The 13,029-nt window shown below is 51.4% G+C and overlaps 2 protein-coding genes across 2 annotated transcripts in view; both read right to left on the bottom strand.

Moving 5' to 3' along the window:
• Positions 1-6,441, bottom strand: part of LOC116101390 (aldehyde dehydrogenase family 3 member B2) — a 9,637-nt gene extending 3,196 nt beyond the window's left edge. Inside the window, exons 1-4 of the mRNA XM_031384968.1 lie at positions 6,275-6,441; positions 829-1,036; positions 302-412; positions 9-95 (exon numbers count right to left, since the gene is read on the bottom strand). Coding sequence (XP_031240828.1) covers positions 9-95; positions 302-412; positions 829-1,036; positions 6,275-6,312 — 444 coding nt within the window. The 5' untranslated portion in view covers positions 6,313-6,441. The remainder of the gene's footprint in view (positions 1-8; positions 96-301; positions 413-828; positions 1,037-6,274) is intronic.
• A 2,173-nt stretch (positions 6,442-8,614) lies between these two features.
• The window catches only part of LOC116101389 (aldehyde dehydrogenase family 3 member B3), a 12,157-nt gene continuing 7,742 nt past the window's right edge, over positions 8,615-13,029 (bottom strand). The window contains exons 4-7 of the mRNA XM_031384967.1: positions 12,998-13,022; positions 12,381-12,547; positions 10,496-10,595; positions 8,615-9,289 (exon numbers count right to left, since the gene is read on the bottom strand). Coding sequence (XP_031240827.1) covers positions 9,105-9,289; positions 10,496-10,595; positions 12,381-12,547; positions 12,998-13,022 — 477 coding nt within the window. The 3' untranslated portion in view covers positions 8,615-9,104. The remainder of the gene's footprint in view (positions 9,290-10,495; positions 10,596-12,380; positions 12,548-12,997; positions 13,023-13,029) is intronic.

Genomic DNA, 13,029 nt, shown 5'->3' with positions numbered 1-13,029 from the left:
ATGATCATCAAGTTCAAAGGATAATTCCAGGGTGCAATGATAAGCACCAGGCCAAAGGGCTCTTTCCGAATGAAGGCTGAGCTCAGCTTCGTGAGCTAGGATGCAGAACCATAGTCCTGTGTCAGATGAGTAAGAGCCCTCCCAACACACACACACACACACACACACACACACACAACCTGGGTGATGGAGACTGGCTTACTTTAGACTCAAGGGCAGGAATGGATCTGGAGCAGGCTGCCCTGTGCCCTGCCACCCCACTGCCACTTTTACCCACCATCCCTCAGCCAACGGGGCTCACCAAGTTGGTAGACACAGACTCATCCTTCATCCAGGTCTGCAGGTTCTTGAGGGCCAGGTCCACCTCATTCTGGCACAGGATGATCTCACTCATGTCTGACTCGAAGGCTGACTGTGGGGTGGGGAAGTCAGGTTCAAGGCTGGGCTGGGGCCTACCATTTGGATAGGTCTTGAGACATTTTCTATTGAGCTTATAAACACAATGTGTGGTAGTCCCATGGTGACTAATCCTGGACTGCAACTGCCACTTCTGAGACTTTGGGCAAGCAACTTAACACTGAGTGCCTCAGTTTTCCAATTTGATAACAGCTGTTAAGCTGTTGAATTGTGAAGCTGTTAAACTGTTAAACTGATGACAGCTGTTAAGCTGGCCTCTCAGGAGTGTTCTGTGTGTTTAGTTAATGTCGTAGTCTGTGCATAGAGCAAGGGTTAAATAAACTGGGCACAAGATGTCACAAAGGATGTGGCCCAGCTTATGAAGGGCACAGCTGCCCCATCCAGATGCCCCATCCATCCCCTATACAGTACCTTGCCCACATCCTTAGCCAGTGCATCTTGCAGCAGCTGCTTGTTGTCCTGCAAGAAGCGACCCAAGCCCTGCAGCTGTGCCGTCCGGAACTCAGCAGGCCGAGTCCTCCCTGTGCTGAAGGCCTCCCGCAGTCTGTGTAGTGTGGCCTCAGAGGGGCCTGCCCTGCAGGATGGGGCAGCGTTCATTGGTAATTGTGCTCCTGTCAACCTTTGGGGAGATCTTCATCAGTCCCAGGGCCCAAGGCAGCCCCCCAATACACATCAGCCACACCCTACTCCCCCATCCTCTCCAAGTCCGATCCTCTAACTCTGACTTTCCTATCCCTCCAAAGACCATATGGGGCAGTTGCCACATAATGGAGTCGTATGCACATGCGGTTACTGTACATTTCTGATTTTGGTTTTATTTTTATGACTTTTTGTTTGTAATTGTTTGAAATAAGCAATTTCATGGTTTTCTTTCTTTCTTTTTTCTTGTAAATCTTATTTATTAGTGGGTGTGAAGAGAAGCGCTCACACCATGTGTGTGTGAAGGTCAGAGGTCAGATTCGTAGTCGGTTCTCTCCTTCCACTTTCCGGTGGGTCCTCGGCAATTGAGCACAGGTCATCAAAGCTCACAGGGCTACGTACCTCAGCCCACACACCGGCCTTTCTCTCTGTCTGTCTGTCTGTCTGTCTGTCGGTCGGTCTCAGTGTGTGTGTGTGTGTGTGTGTGTGTGTGTGTGTGCCAGCATAAGTGGAGATGAGTACAGCCCCTTTGCATAGAACACTGTAAGAGGAGCAGCTCTGCCTGGAAGAGACTGAGACCAGTGAAGCCACCTGGAAAGGTCTCTCTCCAACCCCTGGAGTTGCCTGCAGGCTGTACAGTGTGCTCCAGTTTCCCAGCTCTCCCCTGCCCCTGCCCCCAAGACAGCATTTGTTTGTTTAGCCTTGGCTGTGCTGGAACTTGCTCTGGCTTGGACTCACAGATATCTGCCTGCTTCTGCCTCCTGTGTAGGCTTTCCAGATTCTGAGAGCTGTCTGTCACTCCTGCTGGGTTGGGCCTTAGTGAGGCAGCTGTCTTTGAGTCATTTCTGCTCTTGTAAGTGACTCCCTCTCCCATATTCCTGTAAGTAACCTGTAAAGTTATTGGTTCCTCACGTTGGACTTTAGTGGTATCTATACTTTGGTTTGTTGTGGGATTCCTATCTGGGGCGAGTAGATATAAATGTTCTGTTACCCCAGGAAAAGTTTTGCCACATAACGGTAGCCCAGGCTCGCCTCCAACTATGAAGCTGATACTTATATGGTGTGTGCATGTGCTTGTGTGTTTGTATTCATGTGTGCCCATTTGCAAGTGTCTACATACATGTAAGGAGTGTCTGTCAGTGCATGCATTTTTACACCTGAGTGTCTGTACACATGTGTCTTGTGTGATGAGTTGGGTGGCAATGGGTGTTGCTTTGCATGTGTGAACAGGAGCAGCACATATCGGTGTTAGCATTTCCTCTAGGCTCTGCCCAACAGTTACCTAGCAACAGCCAGGTACGAGTCTGGCTCGTGTATTAAAAAGACTGTTCAGGTTCCTCTCTCTCTCCCCATTCTCTCTCTCTTCCTTAGTCTCTCTGTCCCTATTCTCCCCCCTCTCTTTCATCTCTCTCTCTCCATGTGTTTCTCCTCTCACTTTCTGTCCTTCTCTGTCCCTACTTTCTTTCTCTGTCTCTACTGCCTTCCCCAGACCCTCTTCCCATATCCCAAATAAACTTCATTTCATACTAGACCCATCGTATATCTAATACTTGCAGGGGGGGTGCTTCGGCATGAGCCCCCTAAGGCACCCCCTCCCGCTGTATCATGTCACTGCATTACAAAATATATCATGTGGGACCTGCTCTCAGTGCTAAGAGGGACAGGAACCGCACCTCACTGAATACCCTTGGGATCCTACCCCATTAGCACTTATATCCTCCCTGGACATCAGCAGGTCAACATCCTAGTCAAAGACATCCAGACACACATCTCTGCAGACATCTCTGCCCCTCTGGGGACAAAGCTATTCTCAGGACAATTCCACCACAACCCATCCCACCACACACTCCTCTACCCTGGCAGTGAAAAGATTTCAAAACAGTGCCCATGTTGACAGAATTCTCAGGACAGTGCCCCCTGTGGACATAACTCTCAAGACAGCTCCCCCTGTGGACAGAACTCTCAGGATGGCTCCCCCACACACACCACCCCCATGGACAAAACTCTCAGGACAGCTCCCCCTGTGGACAGAACTCTTAGGACAGCTCCTTCTGTGGACAGAACTCTCAGGACAGCGCCCCCTGTGGACAGAACTCTCAGGACAGCGCCCCCTGTGGACAGAACTCTTAGGACAGCGCTCCCTGTGGACAGAACTCTTAGGACAGAGCCTGTTCTTAAGAACAGGCTAAACTGAGCAGCCAATGCAGGCTCTCAGGGGCTGTCTCAGCTGAGGAACGTGGGGAGACAGGAGAGTGCAGGCTTGCCCTCCTCCCCAAGACAGACAGAGCAGCTGATTTCCCAACTGAGGCTTCCACATTCAGGTCCCCCTCCCTGGGGCCTGCAGGACTGTCCCTGAGCAGACTCACCCCCTGTCCAGCCTGAATGGGGACCCAGGCCCTCCTTCCTTACAGCCAGACCTGGGGGAGTTCTCCCCTAGACCCCTAGCCAGGAAGATGAGGGGCTATTCCCTGCAGAGACTCCCTGGAGGACCTGGGCTTAGCTGGGGCTACTTGGTTCCCTAGTCCCCGGACAACTGGAACAATTGGCCTAGGCTGTGTGCCCTAGAGGTCCTTCTGGGCTGCCATGTCACCAGCCCTCACAGTGCCCCCTGCCCAGGCTCCATGAGCTCCTGGTCACGTTGCCTGTGGTTCTAACAGTGTCCATCCTTCCTAGTGCCTCCCTGGGGCTGAGGCTGGGATGTCGTAAGGCCCCCGGGGCTCCTTAATGTGAGGCAGCCTGCTCCACTGAGCTCTGTTATAATCTGTAGGATTACTGTCGTGCACAGTGACCATCACTGAGTGACACGTCAGTGACAGCACGAGTCTATAATTACACAGGACCAGCTGCATAGGCGTCTCTGGAGGCAGGCCAGAGGGCTGTCATCCTGGCTCTAACTGCAGTGAAGATACAGGGACACTGTGTACTGTGGATGTGGGGCAGCGGAGCAAAGGCTTTGGGGTGCAGAGTGTGAGATATGGAGTATAGCAAGAATGAGACCTGCTTCACGGGGAGCCAGGGTGGATTCTGTGCACACCAAATACAACATGGAACAAGGCTGGAAGGAAGGCAGAACTGGCATTTGGACAGAGAGGTGGCATGTCTCATCTTATTTAAGCCGTGTAGCGCACATCATTACTCCATAATAAGGATGAGAAAGTGAAGCTCAGAGAGTCCAGCTGATTTGTCCCAGTTAGCTTTAACTGTCCACCTGACCTAGCCTAAGGTCACTTGAGAAGGGAGTCACAAGTGAGCGAGTGCCCAGACCAGATTTGCCTGTGTGGGATTGTCTTGTTAGTGGATATAGAAGGGCCTTGCCCACTGTAGGTGGCACCATTCCCTAGATAGGTGGTCCTGGCCTATGTAAGAAAGCTAGCTGAGAATGAGCCTGTGTGCTAATCAGAAAGCAGAATCCTCTGTGGTTTCTGTTGTAGTTCCTTGGCTTTGAGTTAGCACCAGCACTGACTTCCCTCGGTGATGGTCTCTGACCTGTAAACTGACGTCAGTCCTTTTCTCCTCTAAGCTGCTTCTGGGCAGAGTGCTTTACACACTGACAGAAAGGAAATGAGAGCAGCTTCCTCAAGCTTCTGACCGATGGTGGGTGTTTTTCCTTCCCCACAGCTCTCTCCTACACCCACACTATGTTCCAGTATGTGTCCCATTTGGTGTATGCAGAGGAGTCATGTGTGTGGTGTGGGTGTGCATACGTATGAGCGACTGCTTGCATGCATGCAGATGTGTGTGTAGGTGCATGTGGAGACCAGATGTTGACATCTGCTTGTCCTCAATTCTCTTTCTTTAATATGCAGAACACATTGCTGAACCCAGACCGAACTCCTTGAGATGCTCTGGTCATTGCAACCAAGGAGGGTCCCTGTGTCTGCCTTCCAACAGTGGCTTCACAGGTGGACTTTCATGCCCAGCTGACTTTTGCTTGACGTGAGGGAATCAGGGTGTGTGGAGGTGGTGGTGGGGGATAGGATCTCACTGCACAGCCTTAGCAGGCCTGGTACTCTTTAGGTAACTTTGAACTTGAAGCAATCCCCCTGCTTCTGGGTACAGAGGTGATATATGTGCCACCATGCTGAGCTTTTTATCATCTCTATGCCTTTCAAGTGCTTCCAGATTTTCCAAGAGAATGTAACATTTCCAGAGCCGTCGTGAACAACACTTTTTTTTTTTTTTTAATGAGACTGGGTCTCACTCTGTAGCTCTGGCTGGCCAGTCACACTCCATATACATAAATAAGGCTGGCCTCAGACTCTCAGAGCTCCTTGGAGTGCTGCCTTGAATGCTGGAATTAAAGGTCCATCACATTGGGTGTAGGGGTCTCATGTAGCTCAAGTTAGCCTTAAATTTGATATCTATCAACGGATGACCTAGAACCCATGACCCTCATTCCACTCCTACCTCCCAAGTGCTGGGGTTATAGACATATGCCATCACACTCAGTGTATTCATTCCTGGGGATCAGAAACAGAGCCTCATGCACTCTAGGCAAGCCCTCTGTCATTCCCAGCCCCACGGTTTTCTCACAGCACAGTCTAGGCTGCCCCGGAACTCATGCTCCTCCTACCTCAGAATCTAGAGAGTTGAGATTACAGGCATAAACCACTGTGCTCCATTGGTAACATAGCTCTCTAAACCTAAAACTGGATTGGGTGTGGTAATGCTCACCAGCATTCCAGAGGCAGAGGCAAACAGATCTCTGTGAGTTTGGGGCCAGCCTGGTCTACATAGTGAATTCCAGAACAGCCAGGACTACAGAGTGAGACCCTGACCCAAACAGACAGACAGACAGACAGACAGACTTCTCAGCTCTGGTCTTGACTCCCAAGAAGTCCCCTCCTTTCTGACCCTGGTCACAGCTCTGGTGTCCCTTGCCAGGTCTCCATCTGCTTGTATGGCTGCCACTTTAGCAGCGTGGAGCTCCTCCAGACAGGATGGGATTGTCCCTAGTCCTGGGACTCTTGGGTGTTTCCTATATGTAACAGGAACGTGAGGCTCAGAAGAACCAGATGGATGATTGTGTACCTTTGATCTAGGCCTCCAGTCCTGTTGTAATGAGCACCGCCCCAGGTTCATCCCTGGTCTCAAACCCTCAGCTCCCAGCCCTGCCCCTCACCCGTGACTCCATATCCTATTTCCAACACAACTGTCCCCCACCCAGGGCCTTTTGTACTGAGGCCCCTTTGCCACCAGTTCCAGCGGCCCCACCTACCCCTGAGAGGGCTCCGAGCCCGTGTCCACAGCAGACATTCTAGCTCCAGATGTGCAACTCCTCTTTTAGCCAGGCTCTCTCTTGCCTCTGCGGATCCTTCTAGGTGGGACCACACTGCCTTGCCCTACCTGGCAGTGCAGGGCCTGGTCTTGAAGCTCTAATAGGTGGTGGGCAGGGCAGCTGTCTCCTAAACCCCACGCCCTCTCTGCCTCCTGGGCACAGCTCTAGGGAACCGGAATGGCAGGCTGTACAGGCTTCTCTGTGAATCTGAACGTTCTGGAGAAGCTGAAAGGAGTTAGCTAGTGAGGAGAAAAGTCATGAGCGTGGGAGGTGAAGACAAACCTCATTAGATTCCTGACAGCAATACCACCTCCTCCAGGAAGCCTCCTGGGGCTAAATCATCTCCACTCTCCCTCTCTCCTCTCTCTCTCTCTGTCTCTCTCTCTGTCTCTGTCTCTCTCTCTCTCCCCCCTCTCTCTCTCTTTCTCTTTCTCTCTCTCTCTCTCTTTCTCTTTCTCTCTCTCTCTCTCTCTGTCTGTCTCTGTCTGGCTCTCTCTGTCTCTGTCTCTCTGTCTCTCTCTGTCTCTCTCATACACACACACACACACACACACATAGTGAGAGTGTTCCTGTCTAGAAGAAAAAAAGTGTGGGACTTTTATTTCCACTCTCCTGTGACCAAATGACACACATGGAGTAGGGAAAAGGGCACTGACAGTTGTAGAGGAATTGCAGGCAGGAGGATTGCTCCAATGGGGGGGAATGTCACGTCTTTTTTTCCTATTTACTGTAAGATCCTAGTCAAATTATTTAACCTCTCTGAGCTTAATGTCATAAATGTGTGTGTCTGTGTGTGTATGTATGTATTGGGTATGGTGTGTATGTGTGTGCTCACATGTGTAGTTTTCTTGCATGTATCTGTGCACCACAGGCATGCCTGATAACCCACAAAGGTCAGAGAGAACATCAGATCCCCCGGAACTGGCGTCATAGATAGAGTGACATGCCATGTGGGTGCTAGGAACCGAACTGAGGTGCTGTGGAAGAACAGCCAGTGCTGCTAACCACTGAGCCATCTCCCAGCCCTTTCATATCATGATTTCTGAAAGACCCTCCTGGAAGTGAGAAGACACATTCACAGCTTCTGGCACAAATCAGTGTTTCTGTGCCTCACAGAGTAGTACCTCCTGGGTTCTGAGAAGCAGGAGACTGAGATCAGCCCTTCCACTGTCTCTCATTGGTGACCAGACCCCATGCCCCACTCCTCCCTAACCCAGACATCAAACACACCCCCAGTTCAGGGTTGAAGAGAGGGTGTCTTTGACAGTTGGTGTCTGGCATAACCTTTCCTTGTGGTTGGAGCCCAGCCAGTGGAAACCACACCACACTACAAAGCTCTGTCCCATGAATCTTTGCTAGTTTCAGAGCTAAATGCCCATGTGGGCCCAGGTAGGGAGCACAGTAGGAGCCAAGGTGACATAGGATGACTTATATGGAGTGGCCTTGCCTAAGAGCATCAGGCGGGTCCCAAAGATGACTTCCCACCCCCAGGTGTGAAGCTACACTATGTGTAGGCTGCAGGCTGTGTGAAACCCAGCTCAGTAGCGATACATTTTAAAGAAAACTAAACCAGAGAGGAACTCACACAGTTGTGATCCTGAGAGCAATGGGCAGAGTGTGAAATCAAACCATTAGGGAGCTTCCTGTCCCCTGTTCTGTCCTGTGCCAGGCTGCTGAGACAAATGTCCCAAAGTGACCGAGACAGGAGAGCTGTGTTCTCTCACAACTCTGAAGACAGAAATCCACAACCAAGCTGAACATGGTGGCTCACACCTGTAGTTCCAGTCCTTGGGAAGCTCTGGCAGGAGGATTGCCATGAGTTCCAGGACAGCCAAGACTACATACTGAGACTTTGTCTCAGAGAGGAAAAAAACAAAAACAAAATACGCAGAGGCCTGTTCCCTGAGTCTGTGAGGGAGGAGCCACCTGCCTCTTCCAGCTTCCAGGTGACTGCCAAGAATCCTTGGTTCGCAGCCACACCTCTCCAGTCTCCTGTCTTTACATAACCTTTGTCTCAAGATACATTTAATCCTTTATATCTGACTTTCCCCAAAACACATCACCCCATACACATCTTTCTCCTTCAGTAATCCTGGCCTAGCGAATGCTTGACAAAATACTCTACAACTGAACTACATCCTCACCCTCTGCTTCTCTCTGCTGAGGACACCTGTGACTGAAGTGAACATTGTGTGGATGGCCAGGATCTTGACAAGATCCTTAACTTCATCAGATGTTGAGGCTGACCGAACCCTCTGACCACGAGCTACAAGAGAAGCCTTCCCTCTTGAACTTGCCCATGGGAGGCCATTTAATAGAAGCCACAGGAAAGTAACTAATGAACACACTTCAGACAGATTCCACCAATTAATCTGATCTGGGTCCATGATCATGTTACTTCAAGTGGGACAAAGCTACCCTCCAGGTGTGGATGGAGTTGTAGGCAACTGCTCTGTCTTTTGGGATCCTGTTGCAGTCTGACAAAGAAAGTTCCCCTCAGTCACCAGATCTGCCCAAACTTGGTGAGGGGGCTTCTCTGTCTAAGCAGAAGGTCAGGAGGTTGCTGGGGGTGCTATGGTATGAGAAGGGGCTGGACCAGCCACCTGGACATCCTGCCTGGCAGGAGGTATGTTCAGAAAAAGTTCCAGAAGTGGGGTGTTTACAGGCTGGACCAGATACTTGCCTTTCAGGAACCACTGGGGACTTGGAAGCAGGTGAAAGCTTAAGTAGGTTGGGGCAGGGCAGCAGGAGAGAGGAGTCAGTGCGGTATTTAGAGAAGGGTGCAGCTCTGGGAGCTGATAGCCCATCTTAGTAGCTGCTGCCTACGGGGACTATAGGGTGGATAACGGAGGCCATTAAGCTTTTCCATCCCAGAGCAACTCAGCAGACAGGCACGCTGGTTGGAAAAGGTGTCAAAGGAGAACTTGCCGTGGTACCTGCCCATCCCGCTCGATCCTGTAGGCAGCATAGGACATAGAGTTAGGCCTTCAGTAGATAGTTGAGAAGATATCGCACAGACCTAGCTCTGACAGGGAGGCTATCTGAGCCCGTTTCCCCATTTGTCCGGTGGGTTAAAAAAAGCATTGTGTGTAAAGGGCTGATCCCTGAGCCAGCCCCAGCACCAGCTTACCAGGTGCTGGTGCAGAATAAGCAGACAGTGGCCAGTGGATTATATTCTGAACCCAGGCTGCTGGGGTGGGAGTGAGGGATGGATCCCAGCTTTGTTCTGAATAGCTAGGCCACCTTGAGTAAGTGACTTTGCCCCTGTCTTCTGTGATGGTGGCACCCTCCTTCTAAGGCTGTGCTACAAATTAAGTGAATTTTTTTCAGACCCAACAAAGTTCCCACTGTATAGGAAGGGACAAGGATCCAACCAGGGGAGTTTTGGGGAATGATTTGGGTAAAGTAGGAGGCCATAAGCTGGGATTTCTGGGGTGGAAGAGGCCAAGGGTTGTGGAGTCAACCAGATGAATATTATGGATGAAAGTCCAAAGGATTCAGGCTTGAGGACAACAAGAACCTTGGTGGTCGGTGACACGTTAGGACCAAGCTCAGTGGCTGCCACAGCAGACAGAATTGAGGGAGAGAGACGGGAGCAGGTCCTCTAGACAAACCAGGAGGGACAAGGTTCATCTGTCACTCATTCCACTACTGAGAATTACCGGGTGGAGGGAACAGGATCGCCTTTCAGTAAGGAAGTGGGCTCAGAGGGAAAGTGGCTGCTAAGGTCACCTCTGCCTGTGGGGCTTGAATCTCCACATCCCAGGCATCCTGGAAGTGGAGGTCCCCAGGCCTATGTTCACAGGGACATGGGAAGGCTGAAGGGGCAAGTATGCAACCCCATCGTTAGAAAACACCCCCGGCTATGTGGGGGAGGGGCAGCTGAGGACAAGTGTTGCTTGACAAAAGTCAAGGTGCTCAGTGGCTGGCAGCCACAGCCTCTCTGGTCCTCACCCACACAGAACTTCCACCATAGACTGTCGGGAGGTGGGAGAGAGGCAGGCTAGGTGGACACTGTCAGTGGAGAGGGGCTTCCGCTCCTACCCGCTGCACTGGGCACTGAGAGTGGGGCACATCTTCTGCAGTTAGTGTGGTCAAGGAGCAGGGTAGGGAGGCAGGTAGGGGGTCAGCCCAGGAGGGCAGAGCTCTGCTGCTACCTACCCACTCCTCCAAAAGGAAGGCTGGACAGGGTCATGTGCATGAAGCCATCGTTCCCACAGAAGCCCCCGCTGCTGGTCTGGTCCAACACCTGTTTGACGACCTGGGAGAGAAAAGATGCAAAGCACCCCTGGACATCCCTCCCTGTTTCAGTGAGGGCTTGAGGTCCCAGAGGGGAGGGGGGACTGGTAGGACAGAGTCCTGGACCCCAACCCTGGGAACATGTTCCCTGTGTGTCTGCCTGTAAGCGGCCCTGGCAGGGTGTTGAGATACAATCCTAAGGCATGAGGCTAGAGACAGGCAGAGGGGAGGCATAGTGAGGTACCAGGTGGCTGGCCATGGAGGTTTCCCAGGGCAGGGGGATGAGCAGGCTGCTGAGTCTTGTTATAACTGAGACAGTTCTTCAGGAGAGAAAGGAGAGAGAATGCCTTTCTGTGGCAAGTTTGGGCCTCTAAGGCCAAGTTTGGGTTTATTAGTCTGACATTGGCCCTAGGAGTTAAAGGTTGTCCGTCAGCTACATGGGGTACTCAACACACCAACCTAATCTACAAGAACCTGCCTCAGAAAACAGAACAAACTACACACACACACACACACACACACACACACACACACACACACACACACATTCTGTCTAGATAAATGGCACACACACACATATACATTCTGTCTAGATAAATGGCACACACACACACACATTCTGTCTAGATAAATGGCTCTGGGGGAAAATCCCCTGTCCCCTGGAGTTAGGATCGTACTGCAGTAGCCTATAGATCAGCATCCTTTGAAGATCTGCAGCATCTCCCACCTCCCCTGAGGTCAGCTTGGATGCTTGCCCCAATACTCAGGAATCGGTATGGCAGCTCCCAGCAGAGACACTGGCAGACAAGGCCTTGCCCAAGTGACTATTAGTCTCCCTGGCTATGAGCAGCTCTCTGGCACTCAGAGGCAGCCTTTATATCTAGGGCAATCTCTCTAAAACTCTACACCTTTTATTGAATTGAGAGGAACCAAGAAACTGGGGTGTTGCAAAGACCTGGCAGCACAGGCTGAGGCCTATTGGGATGAAAAGCACAGGCAACATAGAGGGAGGGGCACGGAGGGAGGGGGATGGGAGGAAGGGGACAGAGGGAGGGGCATGAGTGAGGGCCAGCGGTGGTAATATCTAAGGTCCTTTCCTGGGTCTCTGCAATACCCCAGTTTCTTGGTTCCTCTCAATTCAATAAAAGGCATAGGGTTTCCAGAAAGATTGCCCTGGAGGTAAAGGCTACCTCTGAGTGCCAGAGAGCTGCTCACGGCCATAGAGATTTCCTGGTTCCTAAGGTTTCTGGGTTCATGGCCCTATGTCAGGGCCCTTCATGGGGCAACTGAGTGTGGGATACATGGGAAATCTACTGCCTTTGTGGCTTTTCCATAAATGTATTCTCAAATAAAAAATGTATTTATAAAACCAGTGTTGAGGGCTTAGGGGTGTCAGCAGAGCTTTCTTAGCAAGCTCCTGGAACCAGGTATGGTGTGGACCTGTGTATCACCCAGCTATGAGGATATGAGGACAGGAGAACCAGGAGTTTGAAGCTATCCCAGCTAAAAGTGAGTATGAGGCCAGAGCTACTTTAAGAGAGAGAGAGAGAGAGAGAGAGAGAGAGAGAGAGAGAGAGAGAGAGAGAGAGAGAGAGAGAGAGAGAGACTTGGTTCAGCCAGGTGTGGTGTCCAGGAAAACAAGTGTGGTCTGGATAGCATATGAAAGGAGACCTCAGTGCCTCCTAAGAGGAAGGGCAAGGACAGAGTCTAAGAAGCCACCATCCCTGAGATTTTGTGATTATGCAGAGGGCCCCTGTGAGCTCTGCTGACTCCTATGCATGCATAGCCCACTGGAAACTGCACCCACCTCCGAGTTGTTGGAATAGGCATAGAGCACTAGTGGCTTCTCCCGCCGGTTCATGAACTCAATGGCTTCATCCAGGCTCCTCACAGTCACCAGGGGCAGGATGGGCCCAAAGATCTCCTCCTGCATCACGGGCTCTGTCTCCTGCACATCCACTAACACTGTGGGGGCTGCAGACACAGGAGTAGACTCAGCCCCTCCACAGGCAGGATTTGCAGAAGTACAGGGGCTGAGACAGGGAGAGAGTCTCTGGGACTCTCATCCAGGAGACAGTCATCCTGGTCTCCGGGATGGGGAATCTCAGGGTCTGAGTTATGAGGACTCGAGACTTAGTGTCTAGGATTCTGGCCTTATGGGATATGCGACAACAGAGGGTAGGACAGGAATTTAAACTGCACTCTGAACACCTAAGAACAGGGATGGAGCTCAGTGGGTTTGAGCTGTGAGACAGCTGTTTGGAATTGAGGACTCACAGACCAAGAACCACGGTGTGGAGACTCCTACCACCAAAAGCTAGAACTCAGTTGTGGGCTCAGACTTTATGTCCAGAAAGGTGCCTCCAGGTCGAAGGGCCTCAGCCCAGGTGGGCTGTGTGCCAGTGACAGGGACAGGAGACTCACCAATGTAGCGCTCTCCCTCATCACTCTGGCCA

Source organism: Mastomys coucha, unplaced genomic scaffold, assembly GCF_008632895.1.
Source record: "Mastomys coucha isolate ucsf_1 unplaced genomic scaffold, UCSF_Mcou_1 pScaffold21, whole genome shotgun sequence".
Taxonomy (NCBI): domain Eukaryota; kingdom Metazoa; phylum Chordata; class Mammalia; order Rodentia; family Muridae; genus Mastomys; species Mastomys coucha.
This window is presented reverse-complemented; position numbering and strand designations above follow the sequence as displayed.